The following is a 21456-nucleotide window of genomic DNA, read 5'->3' on the forward strand; positions in this document are numbered from 1 at the left end:
GAGGAAATCCTCAGTTGAGATTCGCTCTTCCCAGGTGTGTCAAGTTGACAACTGAAGCCAACTATGACAGTACAGTCGCTTTATTATGCATAGAAAACTAACAAGCAAGCCTGGAAGGTTGCTACCAAAATCTCATAAACCACTTTCACTAGGGAGTAAAAGTGAGGGGTCTAGTGGGAAGATAACTTGGGTTTTTTCCCTTTTATATAATTTTGTCGGGATGGTCACACTACCCAGGTACTATGGTACATACCCGCCAGCGTAGTTCTGGTCTGGCTGAGGCAGGAAGATTATGAGTATAAGGCCAGTCAGACTATGTAGCAAAGTCATATTGAGGTAGACTATGTCATGAAACTTTGTCTCAATAAATGGAAAGAAGGTTAATTTTGTAATTTGTGGTTTCTGTCATTGTTTAAAAAACAGTTTTAAATGATGGGTGTTATATCACACAATATATTGATGTAATCCAAATATGTTCAATATGATCTGGCATTCCCTTTGTTTTAGGATAGCTAATTATATCAGGATTCTGAAAGTCATATTCAGGGTACATGTAAGATGTTGACTGTATCACAAACAATAAAAACACAGAGACGGATATTGGGGTTCAAGCTGAAGATCAGAGAAGCAAAACAGCCAAGCCACCAGAGAGCTCTTATCTCTACCAAGGCTGGGGAGATCCTGTCCTCAACATGGCTGGAGGTTAATTGCCCAAGACTGAATGCCTGCTCTGAGACCCTGTTTCTGTCTTATACACCTCTCTAGTCCTGGGATTAAATGTGTGCACCACCACCACCCAGTTTCTATGGCTAACTAGTGTGGCTGCTGGGATTAAAGGTGTGCACCACTGCCTGGTCTCTATGGCTGTGGCTAGCTTTGCATTCCAGGCAAGCTTTATTAGATTATAAACAATATACCACCACATTTGGCATTACTAAATAACAAAGCAATAAGTAAAAGGATTTTCTTGTCAAGGTTCAGTCCTCAGTGGTATCCATTAAGAAAACTTTGCTGCTGTTGTAGGCTATAGAAAACTTGTAATAACAATAGAGCAATAAATTTTGAGAGTTCTGAAATACTAAAAAATTATTTATATCATTTTATATTTACTTTGATAAAAGTGGCATGATTTTCTAAAATATGAAAAATAGGAATATAGGGAGTTGAATTTATCTCAGGATGATGGAAATGTCCCCCATCCTCTAGTTCCTAGTTCTAGACTATCAGGTGAATTTCTCAAAAGATGTGGGGTTAAAGGAGAAGCTGATTCCCAAAAGTTGCCATTGTTGGATTCTTGGGTTATTTCTTTAACTTTTGTCCCTTCCTGATTCACAAAGACTATATGATGCCAACACCAGAAGATGGGGACCCACTATAAACTAAGGAATTCTGTGATCTATGGGAATATCTAGTCCATCTCCATGGAGACAACCTCCTGGTCCAAACATTAAAGTGCACTGGACTTGGTGGTTTATAAGCCTATGATTAATGCATTTCTTCACTCTGAGAACAAGAAGATGATGGTTCATAGTTCTCGAAGATGGCTTAAAACACAAACAAAACCTAACCGGAATTAAGATAACTCAGCACCTAATCCCGGTCCCCAAATTTCTAATCCTCAGATATTCAAGGACAGCTGTCGTTCACTATAAATAAACTGGTGATACCTTACCCCACTTCATGCTAGTGCCTGGACAGCCATTCCTAGGGATATAGAGAAGCCATATGCAGCCAAAACCAGAGTGTACAAAGATTAAATATCTGCTCTCTACCTGGGACCTTGACCACTCAATAGAACGCTGTAGAGCTGTCCCAGACTGGAAGGGTCCTCTGTGTATTCCTGGCTGTAAAGGAGGGCACTTCTGTGGCTGCTCAAATGGATATTGTGTCCTGGCAACCTAAATGGAATGAATGTTTAAAACCCAAACAGCAAGGAAGCAGGCTGCTAGCAATCCCTCTAGGAGAGCCCTTTCAATGGGAAATTCCATGTGTGTGATCACAGCTGCTGACTCCCTTTCCTTCACCATGGGCTTCTTCTCTTGAAGGTATTTCAATCATGGTGCTATCAGGGCAGCAGACCTACCCTGCTTGCCAAGGAGCAAGGAATCTAGAGGTCCTAAAGGGTCAGATGAAAAGGCTGGACAGTGGGCCCTGGGAACTGCTTCACTTTCTCCTCCCCGTGTGAGTGGATGGCTGGAGCGATCTGAGTCTGCTCATGATGTTGGGTGTCTGCTCTAGTTAGCAAATGCTGTGTGGTTTCAGGGCCGACTTGGAGGATCTCAACAGCCAGAACGAAGCAGAGCTCCGCCGTCAGGTTGAGGAGCGACAGCAGGAGACGGAACATGCTTATGAGCTCCTGGAGAACAAGACCCAGCTGCTGCAGGAGGTGAGGAGTGTCCACAGTGACCAGGGCAAGTGGTTCCCCAAAGCCTCTCCCGGGCCACCCTAAATCCTGGCCTCTCTGCTCTCCTTTACTTCTCTCTTCCAATGCCTCTGCATCTTAGAGCTCCTGACCTGGGTGGGACTAGACCACCGCTCAGCTTTCCTCCTTTTCGCAGGAATCCAGGCTAGCGAAGAATGAAGCCACACAGATGGCAGCTCTGGTGGAGATGGAGAAGGGCTGTAACCCGGAGCTCTCAGAGAAGCTGAAGGATGCTGTCAAGGACGGGGAAGATGTACCGAGAGACCGGATGAAGCCTGATCAATACTCCGAAGCCCTGGCCCAGAGGGACAGGTGGGTATCTCTGGTGCTCTTTTCCGAGTTCCCCAGGAGAGCACACAATAGCCACGCTGTTCCACTTAGAGTACTGACAGTGGGATTTTTTGCCTTGTCTAAGATGTCTTGTTCCTCTGGACCAGATCTTTTTTTTCTTAAGGTTGGCTCTTCAATGGCATCCAGTAAGAAAGCTCACAGGTTGCATGAGGACCCTAAGTAGAAACAGATGAATAATTCATGATTGAATGAATGAAGGGATCCCTTCTGCTTCTTTGGTCCAGGAGAATTGAAGAGCTGAGGCAGAGCTTGGCTGCCCAGGAGAGGCTCGTGGAACAGCTGTCTCAAGAGAAACAACAGCTGCTACATCTGCTGGAGGAGCCGTCGAGCATGGAGGTGCAGGTGAGGCTCTGGCTGGGCGGCCCCGGCACTAGATTCCTACTTCCTCGAGTACTTTTTACTGATCGGCGTACCACAAATCACTACATGCTTCACAGATCACTGCACAACGTATCTTTATCATGCAAGGTTTTATGTCAGAAACCCAGGTGAGGCTCCACTGGGTCTGAGTTTAAGGTCTCATGGGTCTGAAATCCAGGAATGAACTAGGTTTCTTATCTGGAGGTGGACATTGGAAAGTTATCTGTATCCAAGTCCCCGTGCATCGCTGGCAGAATTGATTTCTGTAAGGTAGTAGAAGTCATGAAATAAAGACTGTTGTTCCTCTATCTCTTTGCCTCTCTTTTCAGGGGCTTGCCTGACTATGATAGGCCCGTTGTTTGGTTCATCTAGATTCAACCGTTTATGGGGCTGGAGAGACTGTTCAGCAGTCAAGAGTGTACACTGAGCTGGGCGTTGGTAGTGCAAATCTTTATCCCAGCACCCAGGAGGCAGAGACAGGTGGATCTCTGTGAGTTTGAAGCCAGCCTGGTCTATGACCAAGTTCCAGGACATGCTCCTAAGCTACAGAGGAGCACTGTCTCAAAAAACAAAAATGAACAAACAAAAAAGAGTACACACTGCTCTTTAGAGTTTGGTTCCCAGCACCATGTCAGACAATGTACAAGTACCCAAAAGTTCAGCTTCAGGGAAATCTGACTCCTTTGGACTTTATAGGCACTTGCATGAATATGCTCATATTCACACACAGATTCACACACACACATAATTAAGAATACATATGTTTAAAGCCAACTGGTTAGGAATCTTAATTATATCTGGAAATTGTGCTCACTTTTTTTGTAGACTGTAACACAGATGTGCAGTGATATTCCATCATGCTTGTCAAGCAGTATTATTTAGAAACAAATCTCTATAACATTCCAAGGGGGGTGGATATTACACAAGGGTATAGGTAGATACCAAAGAATTATATGGAACATCTTAGATTTCTCCCAACAATATTGAGTGATTTATAACTACAAACAATGTTCTTTGCAAATTAGTTTTGTTATAAAAGACCTTGCAAATAAACAAAAATGTTGTACATGAAAATTAACAAGACTCAAAGTCTACACAACTTAATGAAAATATATGCAGTTATAATTGGCATTCACAATTGAAGCTGTGAAGTTTCATATTTGTAGGCAGAGTTTTTCCATCAGGACCACTGGTCAGCTTTGTCCTGCCAGCTGCTCCCAAATAATCACATGGAGACTTCCTATTAATTATGAAAGCTTAGCCAATAGCGTAGGCTCGTTTTTAGCTAGCTATTATAACTTAAGTTAACCCACTTCCATTAATCTGTGCGCTGCCTTGAGGCTCATTTGCCTCACATCTATGTACTTTCCACACTGCTTCTGTGTCTGGCTAGAGACTCCTGACTCCGCCCTTCTTCTTCCCAGTGTCCTGCTTGCCTGGCTCTCCCACCCAGTCTCTTCCTGCCCAGCTGTGGGCCAGCCAGCTCTTCATTAACCAATGAGAGGGATACATATTTACAGTGCACAAAGATGGTTCCACAGCACATATTAAAGTTTACACTTTCACTATTGACTATGTTTTATGCACTTAATCATCACCAAAACCAAAAATGACATGAACTGAGACAAGAAAACAATTAGCATTTATATCCTTTTTTATAATTTCTGCCCATTACTTGTCTTTAGTCCTTTTCATCCCCTTACATTTGGCCTTTCTTGTTCTCTTTTCTTCATGTTACACTGAACCCACATGCATATTTGTTTACATGTGTTATTGTTGGCTAGATTCCACGCATTTTAGGGACTAAGTGGTTTCTTTCTTCCTGAGATTGTGTGACCTCACTTAATATTATACATTATCAGTCCATCTATTTTTCTGCAATATTTTGAACTTAATTTTTCCTTAGATCTGAGTTGTAGTTCATTATATATGATGTGTGTGAGAGTGTGTGTTTGTGCACATGTGCACATGTATAACATATTTTGTTGTCCATTCCTCTGTTGATATTCTAGTTCTTTGCTATGATGATTAAAGCAACAATAAGTACGGGGGGCACATATCTCTGTGATAGGGTTTAGAATTCTCTGTGTGTATGTCCAGGAGTGAAATAACTGAGTCACATGTAGTTCTATTTTTAATTTGGGGGAAATCTCCAAACCGATTCACCCCCACCACCAGTAAATAGGGGTTCCTTTCTATCTATAACCTCTCCCAGATTTGTTGTCAGATTTCTTGATAGCAGCCGTCTGTTTGGCATGAGGTTCATGGTAGTTTTAATTTGCATTTCTGTGATGTCTCAGGAGATTGAATACTTTGTTGTTGTTGTTGCTGTTTTTGTTTTTGTTTTTGTTTGTTGTTGTTGTTTGTTTTGTTTTGGAGGCTGTCCTGGAACTTGCTCTGTAGACCAGGCTGGCCTCGAACTCACAGAGATCCACCTGCCTCTACCTCCCGAGTGCTGGGATTAAAGGCTTGCGACACCAATGTCCAGTGAAACTGAATATTCTGAAAAATAGTTATTGGCCATTTGTCTGTCTGTCTATCTTTTCTCTCTTTTTTTTTGAAACTGCCTATGCAGTTCATCTGCCCATTTGTTGATTAGTAGTTTTGTTTCCTTGGTAGTTCATTTCTGGTGTACTTTGTAAATTTCGGATAGTTTCCCTTGTCTAGGTAAAGATTTTCTCCCACCCCATGGGCTGTCTGTTAACTCTCTGGTGGTTTCCTTTGCTGGACAGAAACTTTTTATTTGCAATGTAGTCCCATCTGTGGATACTTAAGGTTAGTGCCTGTGCTGTTTTAAATATTCTTGGGGATGGGGAGATGGCTGAGCTGTTAAGAGCACTGACTGCTTTTTCATAGGACCTGAGTTTAATTCCCAGTGCCTATATGATGACTTAACAACCATCTGTAATTCCATTTCCAAGGGGGATCTAACACCATCTTCTGGTCTCCACAGGCACTGCACACATGTGGTGCACACACACATGCAGGCAAAACATCCATACACATAAAATAAAAACAAGTAACTCTCAAAAAATAAAAATAAAAAAATTGCCTATCTCAATATGTTGAAGAGTACCCCTGTGCTTTTCTAAAAGTTTCAGCTTTTCATGTTTTAAATTAAGGTCTTTGATCCATTTTGAATTGCTTTTTGTACAAAGTGGAAGATAAGTACATAATTTCATTCTTCTGCAGCTGGAAATCCAGTTTTGCCAGCATCATTTGTTGAATAGGCTACTACTTTTTCCAAAGTAGTTTTCCCCTCCTTTGTCAAAATTAAATAAGCATAGATTTGCCATTTTAGTTCCAGGTTTTATATTCTATTCCTTGGTCTGTCTATCTATTTTCATGCCAGAACCAAGCTGTCTTTTTCACTATAGCTCTGTGATGTAATTTGTAGTTAGGTATTGTAATATCATCACCATTGATGGTTCTTAATCCTTAGAATTGCTTTGGCTATTTGTGGTCTTCTATGGTTCTATATAAAATCTACTATTACTTTTCTCTAAACCTATGAAATATGACACAGAAATTTTGATAGACATTGTATCAGTTCTGTACATTAATTTTGGTGATATAGATATTTTCATAATATTAATTCATCCTATCTAGGAACATGTAATATTTCTTTAGTACCTAATATCTTCTGTGATTTCCTTTTTCGATAACTTGAAATTTTTGTCTTAGAGGTCTTTCACTTCTTTGGTTATATTTTATTCTAAATACCTACTTTCCAGGGGTGGTGAATGGGATATTTTAATTTATTTCTCAGAGAGTTTGTATAAATAAAAGCTCAGAGCTGGGTTTTCTTTTTTAATATTGATTTTGCATCTTGCAACTTTACTGTGTTAATTAAGTCCAAGAGTTTTCTAATAGACTCAATAAGGTTTTTTAAGAATGATGTCACCTGGAAACGGGTAATTTGGCTTCTTCCCTTTCTACTCGTATTTCTTTTATGCTTTTGTGTATTTTAAGAAGATAGATGACTCTAAGGAGGCTATGAAAAAGACATATGGAATAGGGATGCATAGTAGAAGAATTCCTGTGGATTATTCTATCACCAAGAGAACACAGGTCTACCTCAGGCATTTACATAAGCAGGCCAATTCACAGCGGTAGTGGAGGTAGCGGCGGGAGTAGACATCAGGATTCTCTCTGTGATAGAGGATATGATGAGGGTGTGACAGATATTAATATGATGATTACCAGTGCAGGTCACCTTCTCCCTATTATAGCTGACACAGAACACAGGCAAGAGCTCCATCCTACAGCCTGAGATGATATTGATAATGAAGTAGTGTAATGAGATTTCCCGCCCTGTTCTGCAGCCACCTTGCCCCCAAATGAACACTCAGAGACTTATATTAGGTTTGGGCTTCTTATTGGCTAGCTCTGTCTTAATTACTAACCCATTTCCATCAATCTACGTATTGCCATGAGGCTATGACTTATCTGATAATGCCCCAGCATGTGGTTATTTCTTCAGCAGCATGGCAACTCTGGCCAGGATCTGCCTACCTTTCCCAGAATTCCCCTCATTTCCTAGCCCTTCCTATCTTCCTGCCTCATTGGCCGAACAGTGTTTTATTCACCAGCCAATAAGAGAAACATATATAGAAGAACATCCCCCATCAGAGTAGTGACAGCCAAGGACTTTCCTTCTTGCCTCCCTTTCTTTTGATTCTGGATTTCACCCCAAGCTTCCAGTCTTCCTAGCCAGAAAAAAAATCCCTGGTTTGTTTAATCTATACTTGGCTAGTTGCAAGTTGCTATTTTATACCCTATATGCTGTAGTCTTATAGCTTTTAATTGTTGTTTTGAGTAGCTCAATATCTTGAGTTAAAATAAGACCCTTGTTATGCTTGGTAATTCTTTAATGCTTTTACAGAGGATTACCTCTTTACTACAAGGAAAGAAATGATCTTTTGAAAGCTTTTGTGACAGGTACTGTAGCAGACGTATTCAACATCTGCAGTTATGATGATCTGCTTTTTAACCTTCCCCTGATGACGATGAATAGCTCTTTAAGTAGGTCAGCCATGTCAGGTTTGTCTGGGGTGGCATGGAACAGTCAATGGTGAGTATAGAAATTCTGAAGCTATAGGAGAAAATATGGAACATTTCTTTTGAAGAATTCAACTTTTAAACTCTAAAAATTAAGTCATTTTTAGAGATTAAAAGCTTGTAGATTCCTACAAAACATATTGTAGTTGAAGTTACATAGTAAATCTTATACCACTAAGGTGTGGTTTTTATGTTAAACTTATGGAAACCTAAGTATTCCCCTAATCACTGTTTATTACCTAGAACAATTATGTAATTTGCTGTTAGACATTTTGGTATTGGGATATGGGCTAAGTGTATAGCGATGTTGCATAGTACATATTCCTAAGATGCATGTGGGGGCCGGGCGTTGGTGGCGCACGCCTTTAATCCCAGCACTCGGGAGGCAGAGGCAGGCGGATCTCTGTGAGTTCGAGACCAGCCTGGACTACCAAGCGAGTTCCAGGACAGCCTCCAAAGCCACAGAGAAACCCTGTCTCGAAAAACCACAAAAAAAAAAAAAAAAAAAGATGCATATGGGGAAGAGTAATTTCAAATAAATGTGAATTTGAAAATGGGGAGAAAGCAGAAGTACCTCTCCAATGTGTGGTTTAATGTTTCATATAAACAAATTCTGGAGTCTTGATAAAAGAGTGGCAAATAAGAATCAATTTAAAGAAGTGTTTCCCAGCCTTGTCTTTGCCTATATAATAGAAGTTAAGATCTGTAAGCAATAGAGGTAAATAGATGAAACTTTTCACTAGGTGCTTAAGCCAGAGTGATTCTGGAAAATTTTCTATATATACTTTGATTAGGGAAAAAAAACTCTTGATTGCAAGGAAGATCTGGCTTTCTGATTTGATTGTTTATGAGCTGTGAGACATTGATATGTGACCTTTCCTTTTCTGTCAATGTAATATTAGAAGAGTAACCCCAAACTCTCTTTCTAAAGTCTGTCAGGCTAACGTTTTACTACAATGACTCCAGAAGCCTCAGGAAAAATTATATATATCCTTGAGTAAGCATTTTGGAAGACATAATACTATTGGGGAAATTCTGAAATAAAATCACCCACATGGCTCATTTTGTATTTCCTGACATACAAATGCTGGTATACTTGGTACACATATATTTGCATCCTCTTTGGTAAGCACTGAAGAGGATAAATGTGGTTTATAATACTAGTGATGGGGACAGTTGAGTATCAGTTTTCATATCAGATTTTAAAAGTAAAAAGATTATTATTTCAAAAAGGCAGAATTACTTGTATTCTAATCTAAAGGAATGTTTATAACAAGGCTAAATACAGCATCCTTAGATGAAATAGCATCAGCATTTGGGGGTAAAGTGCATTAAATCCCATAATGTGTGCTACCTTGATGTGCTTTAGAATTTACTTCCTAGTATCTATAAAGTTTATTATTGTCATCCAACACATTGTACACTTAGAAACACAAGCATATCATGCTGTTAATTTTATCATGCAGTATTTTCCTGTCTCTTTCAAAGAACATTCATTTTCACAGCAAATGAATATGCATCTGTACACTAAAATAATCAACCAAGGCTACTTTGGTTGGAGGCCACCTTAGGACACATTTTACCACCTGGAAGCTGAGTGGGTCAGGTGTCTCTGCACAATGAGGGGGTCCCCATGGAACATGCAATGGTAGAACTTCAGAGCACTGGGGGTGTGGAAGGAGGTCCTCCTAGGTGTGGGGGACAAAAAGCCATCCCATAACTCATTTCTTTGTCTCTCCCGTTGAGTTAATCACTATGGGACTGGCAGTCAGTATGTGTAGTTTATATTATTACCTCTAAAATGACCCATAGTGACTCAGAACCTTTTAGCAAATGTCTACTCCAATGTGTGTTCATGCTATGAATGAAAGGGTGGGTTCAGTCAGTGTTTCTAGACAGAGTGAAATATTGCAGTGATTTCTGTAAGAGCTCAAATACTCCTGGCAATCCTTAAGTGCTTCACATTAACTTCTAGAAGGGGGTTATGGCTTGATGTGAGAAATCCTTCACGGGCTCATCTGTTAGAGCAGATGGTCCCTGGTTGGTGGCATGTTTTAGGAGGTTAGGTAACCTTTACGCGTGTCACTGGGGTACAGGCCTTGGGGATTATAGCTTTACCTTACTTCCATTTGGCTCTGCTTCCTGATCCTTTTAGAATTAAGTGAGCCCATAACCACAGCCTTCGCACCGCCATGCCTTCCTTGTGATGATGTATGCTCAAATCTGAGCAGAAACAAACCTTTCCTCTCTTATGATGCCTTCTTTTCAGGTGTCTTATCAGTGGCAGAAAAGTGACAAACACAGTCAAGGAGAAGAATTCTGCTCTTTCTATGCTGGTTGTGCTGTGTCGCCTCTTGGTTTATTAATAGGGAAGCAGAATGGCAAGAATCAGCATAGATCTTGAAATTTAAATCTTAGCATACAACTTTCTAATTGAATGACATGGGGCAAAATAAATAATCACTCAAACATAGTTTCCTCTTCTGTAAAATAGGCATAGAAATAAATACCCAGTACTCAGTCACTTATGAAGATTAGAAATAATACATATGAAATATCTTGTATACTGTTCAAAACATCATAACAACTACTATAATTATTCATAGTAACAATTTTTTTGATTTTTCGAGACAGGGTTTCTCTGTATTTTTTCGGAGGCTGTCCTGGAACTCACTCTGTAGACCAGGCTGGCCTCAAACTCACAGAGATCCGCCTGCCTCTGCCTCTCTAGTGCTGGGATTAAAGGCATGTGCCACCAACGCCCGGCTCAAAGTAGCAATTTTAAAGTGATTAAGGTTTTCTTTAAGTAGCAGGTATACAAAAATATTGCCAGTAAGTCTTCTGTTACAAACATCTCTCAAATTGTAATCACCTCCCTTTTATAAAACAAAAAAGGTAAAATTAATAAATATATCAGTTCTCAGTAACATTAATGGTCATAATTCTGTCATTGTATCTGTCAGTTTTCCCATTGTGTCTGTCAACTTAGACTATAGCAGAAGTCACAATGGTCAGTTTGAATTATTTGCTCCTCAGGACAGGCACCAATGTGAATAGCTATGGAGAAACTAGTCAGAGTGATTATTTATTTACTAAACAGAAAGAGATATTGAAGCATTTTTGTAGCTGGAGTTTTTCTTGTACCACCAGGTCCCACCACCCTTCTCAGCCCCAAATAAGCACACAAAGACTTATATTTATTATAATACTGTTGGACGATGGCTAGGGCTTCTTACTGGCTAGCTCTCTCTTAATTGTTGACCCATAACTAATAATCCATGTATTTCTACATGGCCTTATCTAACCAGAGAATGCCTAGTATGTCCTTTCTTCCCAGTCCCTACATGGCATCTCCTCAAGAGGCCTTCTCCTCCTCTCCTAGCCCCACCTATCTTCTGGCCTCTGCTGGCTATTGGCCAGGGTTTTATTCATCAACCAATAAGAGAAACATATATACAGAAGGACATCCCCCATCACATTTTCTGCTTTAGACATAAATGATTCCAATTACTATAATATAAAATGAGAAGGTTGGTTGGATTTCTTAAACACACGTACCCAGTGTATTTTAAAATGTTCATCAGGTCTGGGGAGATGGCTCAGCAGTTAAGAGCACTAACTGCTCTTCCAGAGGACTTACAACTGTAACCAAAACATCAGGGCACATTAAATAAAAATAAATAAATTATAAAATATTCATCAGTGAACATCCAATGGCTTTCTTTAGTAATAAAACCACCACATATTGTAGCATTTCCTTAGCAGGTACTACTTGGAGTACTTTCTATAGTAACTTGATTTAATTATACCCTGAAAATAACACATATATATGCAGAGCTTAACTTGGAATACAACAATGCTTATTTGCATATGCAAATTTCTGAATGAAATTATATGAAAAGAGTTAAAAGAGAGCTTGTATTGTATGAACGTCACTGTGAATGACAAAGCTGCAAATGAAGCATGACCCAGGTTGTTATATTGGTCATAATAGCAAGTGATAATGCCCGAAAGTGATGAGAAAGTGGCGAATTTGCCAAATAAAAACACAACCTTCCTTTGATTTATTTAGTAATCAAATTCATGGGAAATTGAGTGTATATTGGCATTCTATTCACACTTGCAACAGCATCTAGTTTTGGCTTCAGGTGATTACACACAGCTGAGATACTATCATCTATAAACAGTGGAACATTTCAGTCATTTGGAATTTGAGTCAATGGTTTGTTTGTCCTGCCCATTGCAAGTCACACACATCCCTTGTCTCGTCCTCCTCCTCCTCCTCCTCATAATAATAATAATAATAATAATAATAATAACTAAAACAAGCCCCCACCCCATGGATTTCCAAAATGCACTCTAAGTTCCACTAGGGTCTAGGCAAGCCCAGCTTCAGAGGGTAGTCCTATCAGATATTAGCATGTAATGGTATAATAAACAGGAATAGAAATATGTACCTAGGTCTGAAGGGACCCCAAATGAAGGGATCAATCACCTGTACCTTTGGAAGCTGAGAAGAGAACCACCTGGAAACCCCTGAAATTGGTCCGTGAAGGCTGAATACACAGGGGAATAGGGGTAGCCATTGTTACACTTGGAAACAGAAATGTCTCCAGCGGGCTCCTGTGTTTGAACTCCTAGTTTCCTGCTGAGACCAGCACAGCTTTAGACTTGCCCTGACTGGGGCGACGGGGAATGAGGAAATGGCAGACACAAATAACAAAGCTGGGGTGCAGCTCCGGGATGGAAATTTGGCATTAATAAGGAAGTGGGGTAGCTAATCCCAGCAGGGTCTCTGTAGTGGAGCAGTCTTGGCTGTAGTCATCCAGGGAGGAAGCTCTGGCTAACACTTTCTGGACCTACTTGATTCAGATGAATGTCAACCTTCATTGACATCATACTTGGACCAGGGGGATGTCTTGTCATTCTGAGCCTGGCCTAGGGGAAGCCATGACCCTGAGGCTCTGCCATCCTTGACATGTCGGTCTCGTATCAGCATATTCACCAGGACCTCACCTGCCCTCCATAGTCTCCCACTGGAAGAACTGGTTTAGAAGTAGACCACTATGAGGCCAGGCCTTCTGCTATAGTCCAGCCCTTCAGCTACAATTCAGCCCACCCATTGGTCAATGTCTTCCTGCTTCCTATCCCACTGTGATGTAGGCAAACTGCTTACATGCTCACACGGCTATGGGCAGGGACCACTCTGGTCTCCATACCCTCTCTGCCTTAAAACTATGAGTCCTCTGCTGACTCGCCTTTGTAGGCAATGAGAAAAGTAACTACTATGGTCTTTCTAGGCAAGGCAGATATTGGAAGGGAGTTAAGGAATGAAGAGAAATTGCTGCTAGCAAACATTTGATAAGTATGGGAGAAGGCTGAAATATAGAGTAGAAAAGCCTTTAAACACTGACATAGCACTTTATATTATAAGCAATAGGGAATTTTTTTAAAGCAAGAGAAATAAAATCACATGGTGTGCATTTTAGAAAGGTAACCCTAATGAATGCTCTAGGATTGCTCAGAGACTAGGTAATTGATACAGCCTCTTGAAAACAAGGTATGGCTGTCCACAGCTATTAACTGCTTCAGCAAGTACATTCTATGAATTAGGATAGGAGTAAAAGATATCTCTCATTTTGATAGAGTGTATGCTGAACCCAGCTTGTTAAGATGCCCGAAGACTGTACTATGGTCATCCTCCTGCCTGCTAACAGTAACAATGTCTTAATTCTACTGTATTATACCCACACCTCCATCTGCCATGGAAACTCACACTAAAGGAAGCAAAAATTTCATATCTAAACTTTCAGTCCTGATTTCCAAGGGCTAAAGAATCCTCTTCATTGCCAGCAAAACCATCCATAATCTCCAGCTGGTGCTGAGGGACAAAAGTGCTTGAGATCTGAGCTGGGGTTTACAACCTTTCCAGTTCCCTCTCAGTCTTCACAATTGCAGCCACCATGGTTGGCATGTGGCCCTTAGAGGAAGGGAGAGCACACAGATCCTGCACCTCTAGATTCAAAGAGGTCAAATGAAAAGTGCTCATCTATCCCAGGTCCTATTCACAAGCGTTTCTCCTGTGATTATTGCAGCATGAGAGGATGGATTGCGTATAATCACTCTGACTCTTTAGTCCTTCCCGTGTTCTGTATGATCCAAAAGATGGTCCGCCATAGCTGCGCTTTCAGTTTTGAGTGAACGAATCTGTTAGGTATATAGTGAGCAAAAGTAAAAGAACTAAAAGCAGCAGTAGATAGATAACAAAACACCATCCACTCAGTTTGTTGCTTGAAACATGTGGCATAAACTCATTTCTGTTATAAACACCATGACCAAATGCAATGTGGAAGGGGAGGGTTTATTTAATCTTCCAACTCTCAGAACTTCATGGAGGAAAGTCGACAGAAATCTGGAGCCAGGAACTGAAGCAGAAACCATAGAGGAGTGTCGTTTACTGGCTTGCTCAGTGTCCTTTCTTGTGCCTTCCAGGACCACTTGTCCCTAGGTAGCACCACCACAACAGGCTGGACCCTCCAGTATCAATCACTAGCCAAGAAAATGCCCACAGACTTGCCTACAGGCCAATCTTTGGGAGGCAGTTTCTCGTTAAGATTCCCTGGTCCCAAATGTGTCTAGATTTGTGTCAAGTTGAAGCCCTGCTCAGTCATGCTGGGGCCTCTGATCAAAGGGATTTTTCATGGGATAAATGCTAATAATCTCTGTTGGACATGGTTTTCTCCTAGATATTCTCAAGACACAATATTTGTAAAACCCTTAGCTGCTTACTGTTTCTCTTTCTCCTCATTCCAGAGGGATGGGGCAGCCTGCCCCAGGATGGGAGTTTTAGAGGAGAAAAAGACGGGCTTCCTCACTTGGAGCTCTTGTTCTACAAGCTTTAAAAGTATATGTCAATTGACCAGCACGATGTCCAACTACATCAAGTTAAAACAGGTGCTTCCGAAACGTATTACTTGACTCAATTAATTTTACTAGCTGTTTCTCCTTTCTGCCCAACAAAGCATATTGGCACAATATTTACAAACGTCTATTAGAGAATTTATTAACTTTACACAAAGATTTTAGAAATTCTATAAATGTGACAAGTCACTGTGGCATCACTCCAGGACTCCTTCTGGATGTCCAGCGGGTCCACAGGTTGTGGCCAGGGCACTCAGTAGCTACTGGGCAGCTGGGAAAATTAAGAGAGTTAGCAGAGCCCTGTTCTCTTCCTCAGCGAAGGGAGCAAGAGTCACAGAGAAAATCTGGTAACTGCCCCACTATTGATATTATTCCTTCTTACAGAACAGTAGCTGCTTTATTACAAAGCTTAAAAAAAAAAAAACAGAACGGGGGGTGTGGAAGCCAGGGAAATGGTGTACTTGGAAACAGAGGTCGGAAAGAATTCTGGCTTTGCATTTTTCCTGTATTTCCTCAAGTAACAGATAAGCAAAATTTATTAGCGTGTGATTTCATTGTGGACGCAGAACAGCAGAACTGGGGAGGGGTGCTCACTAATGGAACAGGACCCTCCCACTCACACAGATCAGCTCAAGTCTTCAAGTCCTGCCTCGTTTGCACTAAAGTAAACAGCAGTGCTTGCAGCCAGGCGTGTTTCCTAAAATAGCAAACATTCCGGTGTTTCCATGGAGAGATCTGATGTGGAGGTTAATGCAAGAATGTGCTCTGAATGCTCACCATGGAGAATGAAAACCTTGCAGGGATTCATAGTGTAGGCAATGGGACAGCTTCATATAAGGAGGTTTTTGTTTTGTTTTGTTTTTGCTTTTTTAGAGCAGCTTTGTGCTTCCTCTTCCTAAGCTGCTTGGTGCTGAACTGCAGGCTTGTTTATGAAACCTCACCCAACATTGCTCACTCCCAGTCCTAACCTTCATGAGTAACAAGTCTCAGGAGTAAGGCATCTCAGCTAAAGCAACCACAGCTTTAATACTTAGAGCTAGCTGCAAAGGAGGTAGAGAGCTAGGGGGGTTCCATACAGCTCAGCAGCTGTGTTTACATGTGTTGCTGAGGATATTGATAGTTGTAGGAAGAAGGACATGTGTATGGGGGGTTAGTCTTTGTCCTTCAGAGGTTATCACCTGTGAAAAATCACTTACGGGGGGGGGGGGGGAATATAAAGCAACAGAGAAAGACGGAATCATTGTGACCTGGGGTAAGCAGCAAGATTTTGGTCTGTAAAGTGTGAAAGGGATTTAAAGGGACAACACTGGTTTATTCATACAATGATTGTTTAAGTATATCTAGAAAGATACTATTCTAAGTACTTTAGGAGTGCTGCCTTAGTCCATTTAGGATACTGTAGCAAAATGCCATATACCAGATAGCTTAAAAACAAGAGAAACTTACGTCTCATAGTGTGGAGCATAGGACACTCAAGACTAACGAGAGGGTAGCACACACTGTGTGGATACGCTAGCAAAGGATTTCATCATAATACTCAGGCAAGCCAGTTTCTAACTTATGAGTTATTTCTTTCTGGAATGTTCCTTCTAATACTTTGGACCACAGCTGACTATAGGTAACTATAACTGTGGGAAGCAAAACTGTGGATAATGTGCCCTGTAGACAAGAAGGAAATGGCAATCCCTGTGGTAAATAACTTCAAGACTTTTTTTCAGCATGAAAATATTCTATTATTTGTTTTTTTATGTATTTTTTGAGAATTTCATACAGTGTGTTTTGATTACATCCACTCCCAATCTCCTCTTTAATTCTTCCCAAATCCCTCTTGTTTCCCCCACCCAATGCCATTCCTTCTCCTTGTCTTTCTATGTAATGCATTGAGGCAAAAATCAGTGCCACCCAAATGCATATGGCTACTGGAGCATGGCCAGCCTAGCAGGGATCACACCCCTAAAGAAAACTGATTTCCCTCCCTCAGCAGCCCCTCCCCCATTCAAACTGTTGACTGGCTTGAACTTGTGAAGGTCTTTTTTTATTGTTTTTTTGGTTTTTGTTTTTGTTTTGGTGTTTTCAAGACAGGGTTTCTCTGTAGCTTTGGAGGCTGTCCTGGAACTCACTCTGTAGACCAGGCTGTCCTTGAACTCACAGAGATCTGCCTGCCTCTGCCTCCCGAGTGCTGGGATTAAAGGCGTGTGCCACCCTGCAAACTTGTGAAGGTCTTCTTCTGTGAGTTCGTGAGTGCAGCAGTCCTGTCATGTCTAGAAGCCACTGTTTGTCAGTGGTCCTCCCCTTCCTTTGCTTCTAACCATCTTTCTGGGCCTTCTTCCATGATCTTCCTGAGCCTTGGGAGCAAGGGGTATGATATGGTTGAATTTCATCTGTTCGCCATTGCCTCTCTTCTCCATTCTGTTATGAGGAGGTTGAAAGTTCCTAGATTCTACCAGGTACCAAACAAAGCATCAGGGACACAACTCTTAACATTGGTTCATCACCATGGCAAGTTCGATTTTGAACCTCAATGGCTGACTAATGCTGGAGCCATCACTGAGGCAAGAACACAGGGCAGGAACCTGGAGGCAAGGCATGGAGAATCCCTGCTGATTGGCTTGCTCCTCAGGGCTTGCTGGGTCTGCTTTCTTATAGCTCTCGGGACCACTAGCCCTGGGGTAGCACCACCTACAGTGAGTTGGTCCCTTGTCTATTAATCATCAATCAAGAAAATGCACCACAGATTGGCCCACAGGCCAATCTGGAGAGGGCCACTTCCACAATTGAAGTTCCCTCTTCCCAAATGACTCTGGCTCTTTTCAAGTCGTCACAAAACTGGGCGGCACAAACCCTTTGTTTCCTTTCATCCTCCTTGAGTTTGCATAAACCCACGCGCTGTGGAATAACCCCTCCGTACACTGTGAAGATGTGTTGCTCTCGTTGATTTAATAAAGAGTCAGCTGGTCAATAGCAAACAGGAAGAGGTTAGGTGGGAGAGCAAGACTGGCGGAACACTGGGAAGAAGAATGGCAGAGTCACCAGCCAGATGCATAGGGAACAAGACACACAGAAAACGAGGTAACAAGCCATGGGCCACCTGGCAGCATGTGAATTAATAAATATGGGTTGATTTAAGTTGCAAGAGCTAGTTAGCAGCAAGCCTAAGCTATGAGCCCTGCATTTATACTTATTAATAAGTCTCTGTGTGGTTATCTGGGAACTGACTGGTGGTACAGAAACTGCCACCAACATGCATGCTCACTGGTTCAAATGTCTAACACATGTATAGCAAACCCTTCCATTCACTCTTAAGATGACTCTCATACCTGCCACACTCTTGCCATTTTTATACCAGAAGTTATTACTCTACACATAAGCAGCTGTGATGGCTTTTCAGCAGATCGTCCTGTAATCATCCAGAAACTTCCTTGACACTGCAGTCCGTCTGTGGCACAGTTCAGTTTCCTAAAATAGTTTCCTTCGTGTGATTCTCTGCTCACATCCAAACTCTTTTGCTTTTATCAAAATACTCTAACTAAATGCTACTTGCTAAGGTCCTCCGTCCTGGTGTGCTACACAGTTGACCTTAATACCTGTGAACCAACAGTTGTAGAGGATTAGGTGAATAGGGATAAATATAGATATTTAGTGATCCCCATCATCTCCCTTCACTTACAGGCAAGCACTGTGTTCACCCCAACTTCCAAGACTAACACTGTGTTCTTTGGCTGGAAGTTCTCCTTTGTCCCTCTTTTTTTTTTTTACATTTATTTTTATTTCATTTGCATTGGCGCCTTGCCTGCACATATGTCTGAGACATCGGATCCCCTGGAACTGGAGTTACAGACAGTTGTGAGCTGTCATGTGGGTGCTGGGAGTTGAACCTGGGTCCTTTGGAAGAGCAGTTGGTGCTCTTAACCACTGAGCCATTTCTCCAGCCCTTTGTCCCTCTTTTTTTTTTTTTTTTTTGGTTTTTTGAGACAGGGTTTCTCTGAGGCTTTTGGAGGCTGTCCTGGAACTCGCTCTGTAGACCAGGCTGGTCTTGAACTCACAGAGATCCGCCTGGCTCTGCCTCCCAAGTGCTGGGATTAAAGGCGTGTGCCACCACCGCCCGGCTTTTGTCCCTCTTTTCTAATAGCTGTTTCGCCTCGCCACTGCTGCCCCCTCCAATTCTCTCAGTCCACACTACTCTCCGTGTTTTTCTCTCACACTGGATTGATTGCGTCTATACCATTTAGTTAGCCATTTATCCCAATTACCTGTGCCCGAGGGCTCAGTGAAGCCAGAGAACACATCAAGTTTGCATAAATTCCTGTTGACTGGCTCACATATTTAATTCACACCTGAAGTTTTATTTACAAAACTATGGTTATTTAATAGCTTAATGCAAAAGGACCCGATGTTTGCGGTCTTAATTTGATTCTGCAAAAATGCATGACTGAAATCTACAGACATACTGAAAGTCTCCTGCCTTTGAAGCCCACATTTCCTAATCCTGCACTAATTAATGGAGAGGGCCACTGTTTCTTATTTCCAGCACAAGGAGACCATGTCCTGGTTTGTGTGTTATCACTCGGCCTAACTGGCTTAACTTGGACACTTTCATTTCTCCTCCTCCTCCTCCTCCTCCTCCTCCTCCTCCTCCTCCTCCTCCTCCTCCTCCTCCTCCTCCTCCTCTTCTTCCTCCTCCTCCTCCACCTTTGTTTTGTTTGTTTCATCTTATATGCCTGAACTATTTTCTCAGTGGGGAAGAATTTTAGTTAGAACAGTTAAAGCAATGAAACCCAGTACAGCTGGTTTAGAACATGGGGGTTTCCCACTTCTCATTCCCTTGGAAACTCCCTCCCAAGGCAGAATTAGATGTTAGAAATAGCTTTATTGCCATACAATGGATATGAAAGTGATGGCAGTTCCAAGAGAAACTTCTCAGACTCTAATACCTAAACAGGGATGGTACCAACATCAAAACAGAACAAATAAAATGTTACCACAGCAAAACCACCACAATGGGAATATAGTCCTCCCTCCTCCCTTCCTTTCTTCCTTCCTTCCTTCCTTCCTTCCTTCCTTCCTTCCTTCCTTCCTTCATTTATTCATTCTCTCTTTCCTTCTTTCCCTCCTTCCTTTCTTCCCCTTTTTTTTCTAATTTTTTGAGACAGAGTTGCCCCCTGTAGCGTAGAGTAACCTAGAACTCACAATGTAAGTACTGGCGGGCCTTGAACCAGTGTCAATCCAATCTTCTTGCCCCAACCTCATGAGTGCTGGGATAATATACTGGCATGAGCCACCCCCCCCCCAACTACTGTGTAGTTTTTTTAAATTCAACATTAATTTTTGTGTTGTTTTGGTTTTTTGAGACAGGGTTTGCCTGTGTAACAGCCCTGGCTGTCCTGGAACTCACTCTGAAGACCAGGCTGGCCTTGACCTCACTGAGATTTGCCTGCCTCTGTCTCCCAAGTGCTGGGATCAAAGGCGTGCCACTACTGCCAGCAGTTCAACATTAATTTTGTGAGTAGTTCTTTGACAGATTTTTTTCATTTATCTATATAACTTCTGGCCTTTTTACCTTTAAAAATGTTTTTTGTGTGTGCATGAGTGTTTTGTCTGCATGTATATCTAGGCACCACATGTGTGCAGTGCTCATGGAGATCACAAGAGAGAATCAGATTTTCTGGAACTGAAATTACAAAAGGTGTGAGGCACCATGTGGGTGCTGGGAACTGAACTTGGGTGCTCTTCGCAAGCGGTAAATGCTCCTAACCAAGCCATTTCTCTAGCCTCTGTAAACTTCTGATATTTTTACTGAGGTCTTTCTGAATCCAACTTAGTAGTTATATATAGTTCAGTGATTTTCAAAGCACAGCTCTCAGACAACAGCATCAGTAAGATCTGGGAATTCTTTAGGAAGTCCAAGCAACCCAATCTGTATTTTAATACCCCACACCACACCTCATTCTGATGGGATACTGAAATCTGAAAACTTGTATTTTAAAACTTCATATTGTCCGTTAGGAATCTAAGGACCAGATGTAAGTGACTTCCCCTAAGGTTAGCCACCTAAGTCGTAACTACCAAGTTACTAAATGCTTGTGAATGTGCTCACCAGTTATTTTTATTCCTTCTTTCTTTCTTGGAGATACGGTCTTAATGTAGTCAAGGCTAGTCACTATGTATATCACTATGTGGCTGAGGATTACCTTGAACTCCTTATCCTCTTGCTTGTGTCTCCCACAGGCTAGGATTGCAGACACGAGCCTCCACACCCCATTTGTTGTCATTCCATTGTCTTTAGGACAAACTACTGATATAGCCCAGTGATAACTTACTTAAAACTCCATAATATGAAACCC

General features: G+C 41.6%; 1 protein-coding gene across 10 annotated transcripts in view; it reads left to right on the plus strand.

Moving 5' to 3' along the window:
* LOC101838805 (myomegalin) overlaps positions 1 to 21456 on the plus strand; it is a 188589-nt gene that overhangs the window by 89852 nt on the left and 77281 nt on the right. For all 10 annotated transcript variants that reach the window (XR_001197344.3, XM_040752166.1, XM_013123790.3 and 7 more), the window contains exons 6-8: positions 2263 to 2386; positions 2559 to 2734; positions 2998 to 3115. Coding sequence is in view for 9 of the 10 variants with exons in the window: in XM_040752166.1 (XP_040608100.1) it covers positions 2263 to 2386; positions 2559 to 2734; positions 2998 to 3115 (418 nt within the window). In the remaining variant the exon portion in view is untranslated. The remainder of the gene's footprint in view (positions 1 to 2262; positions 2387 to 2558; positions 2735 to 2997; positions 3116 to 21456) is intronic.

This window comes from Mesocricetus auratus, unplaced genomic scaffold, assembly GCF_017639785.1.
Source record: "Mesocricetus auratus isolate SY011 unplaced genomic scaffold, BCM_Maur_2.0 Super-Scaffold_100009, whole genome shotgun sequence".
NCBI classification, from domain to species: Eukaryota; Metazoa; Chordata; class Mammalia; order Rodentia; family Cricetidae; genus Mesocricetus; species Mesocricetus auratus.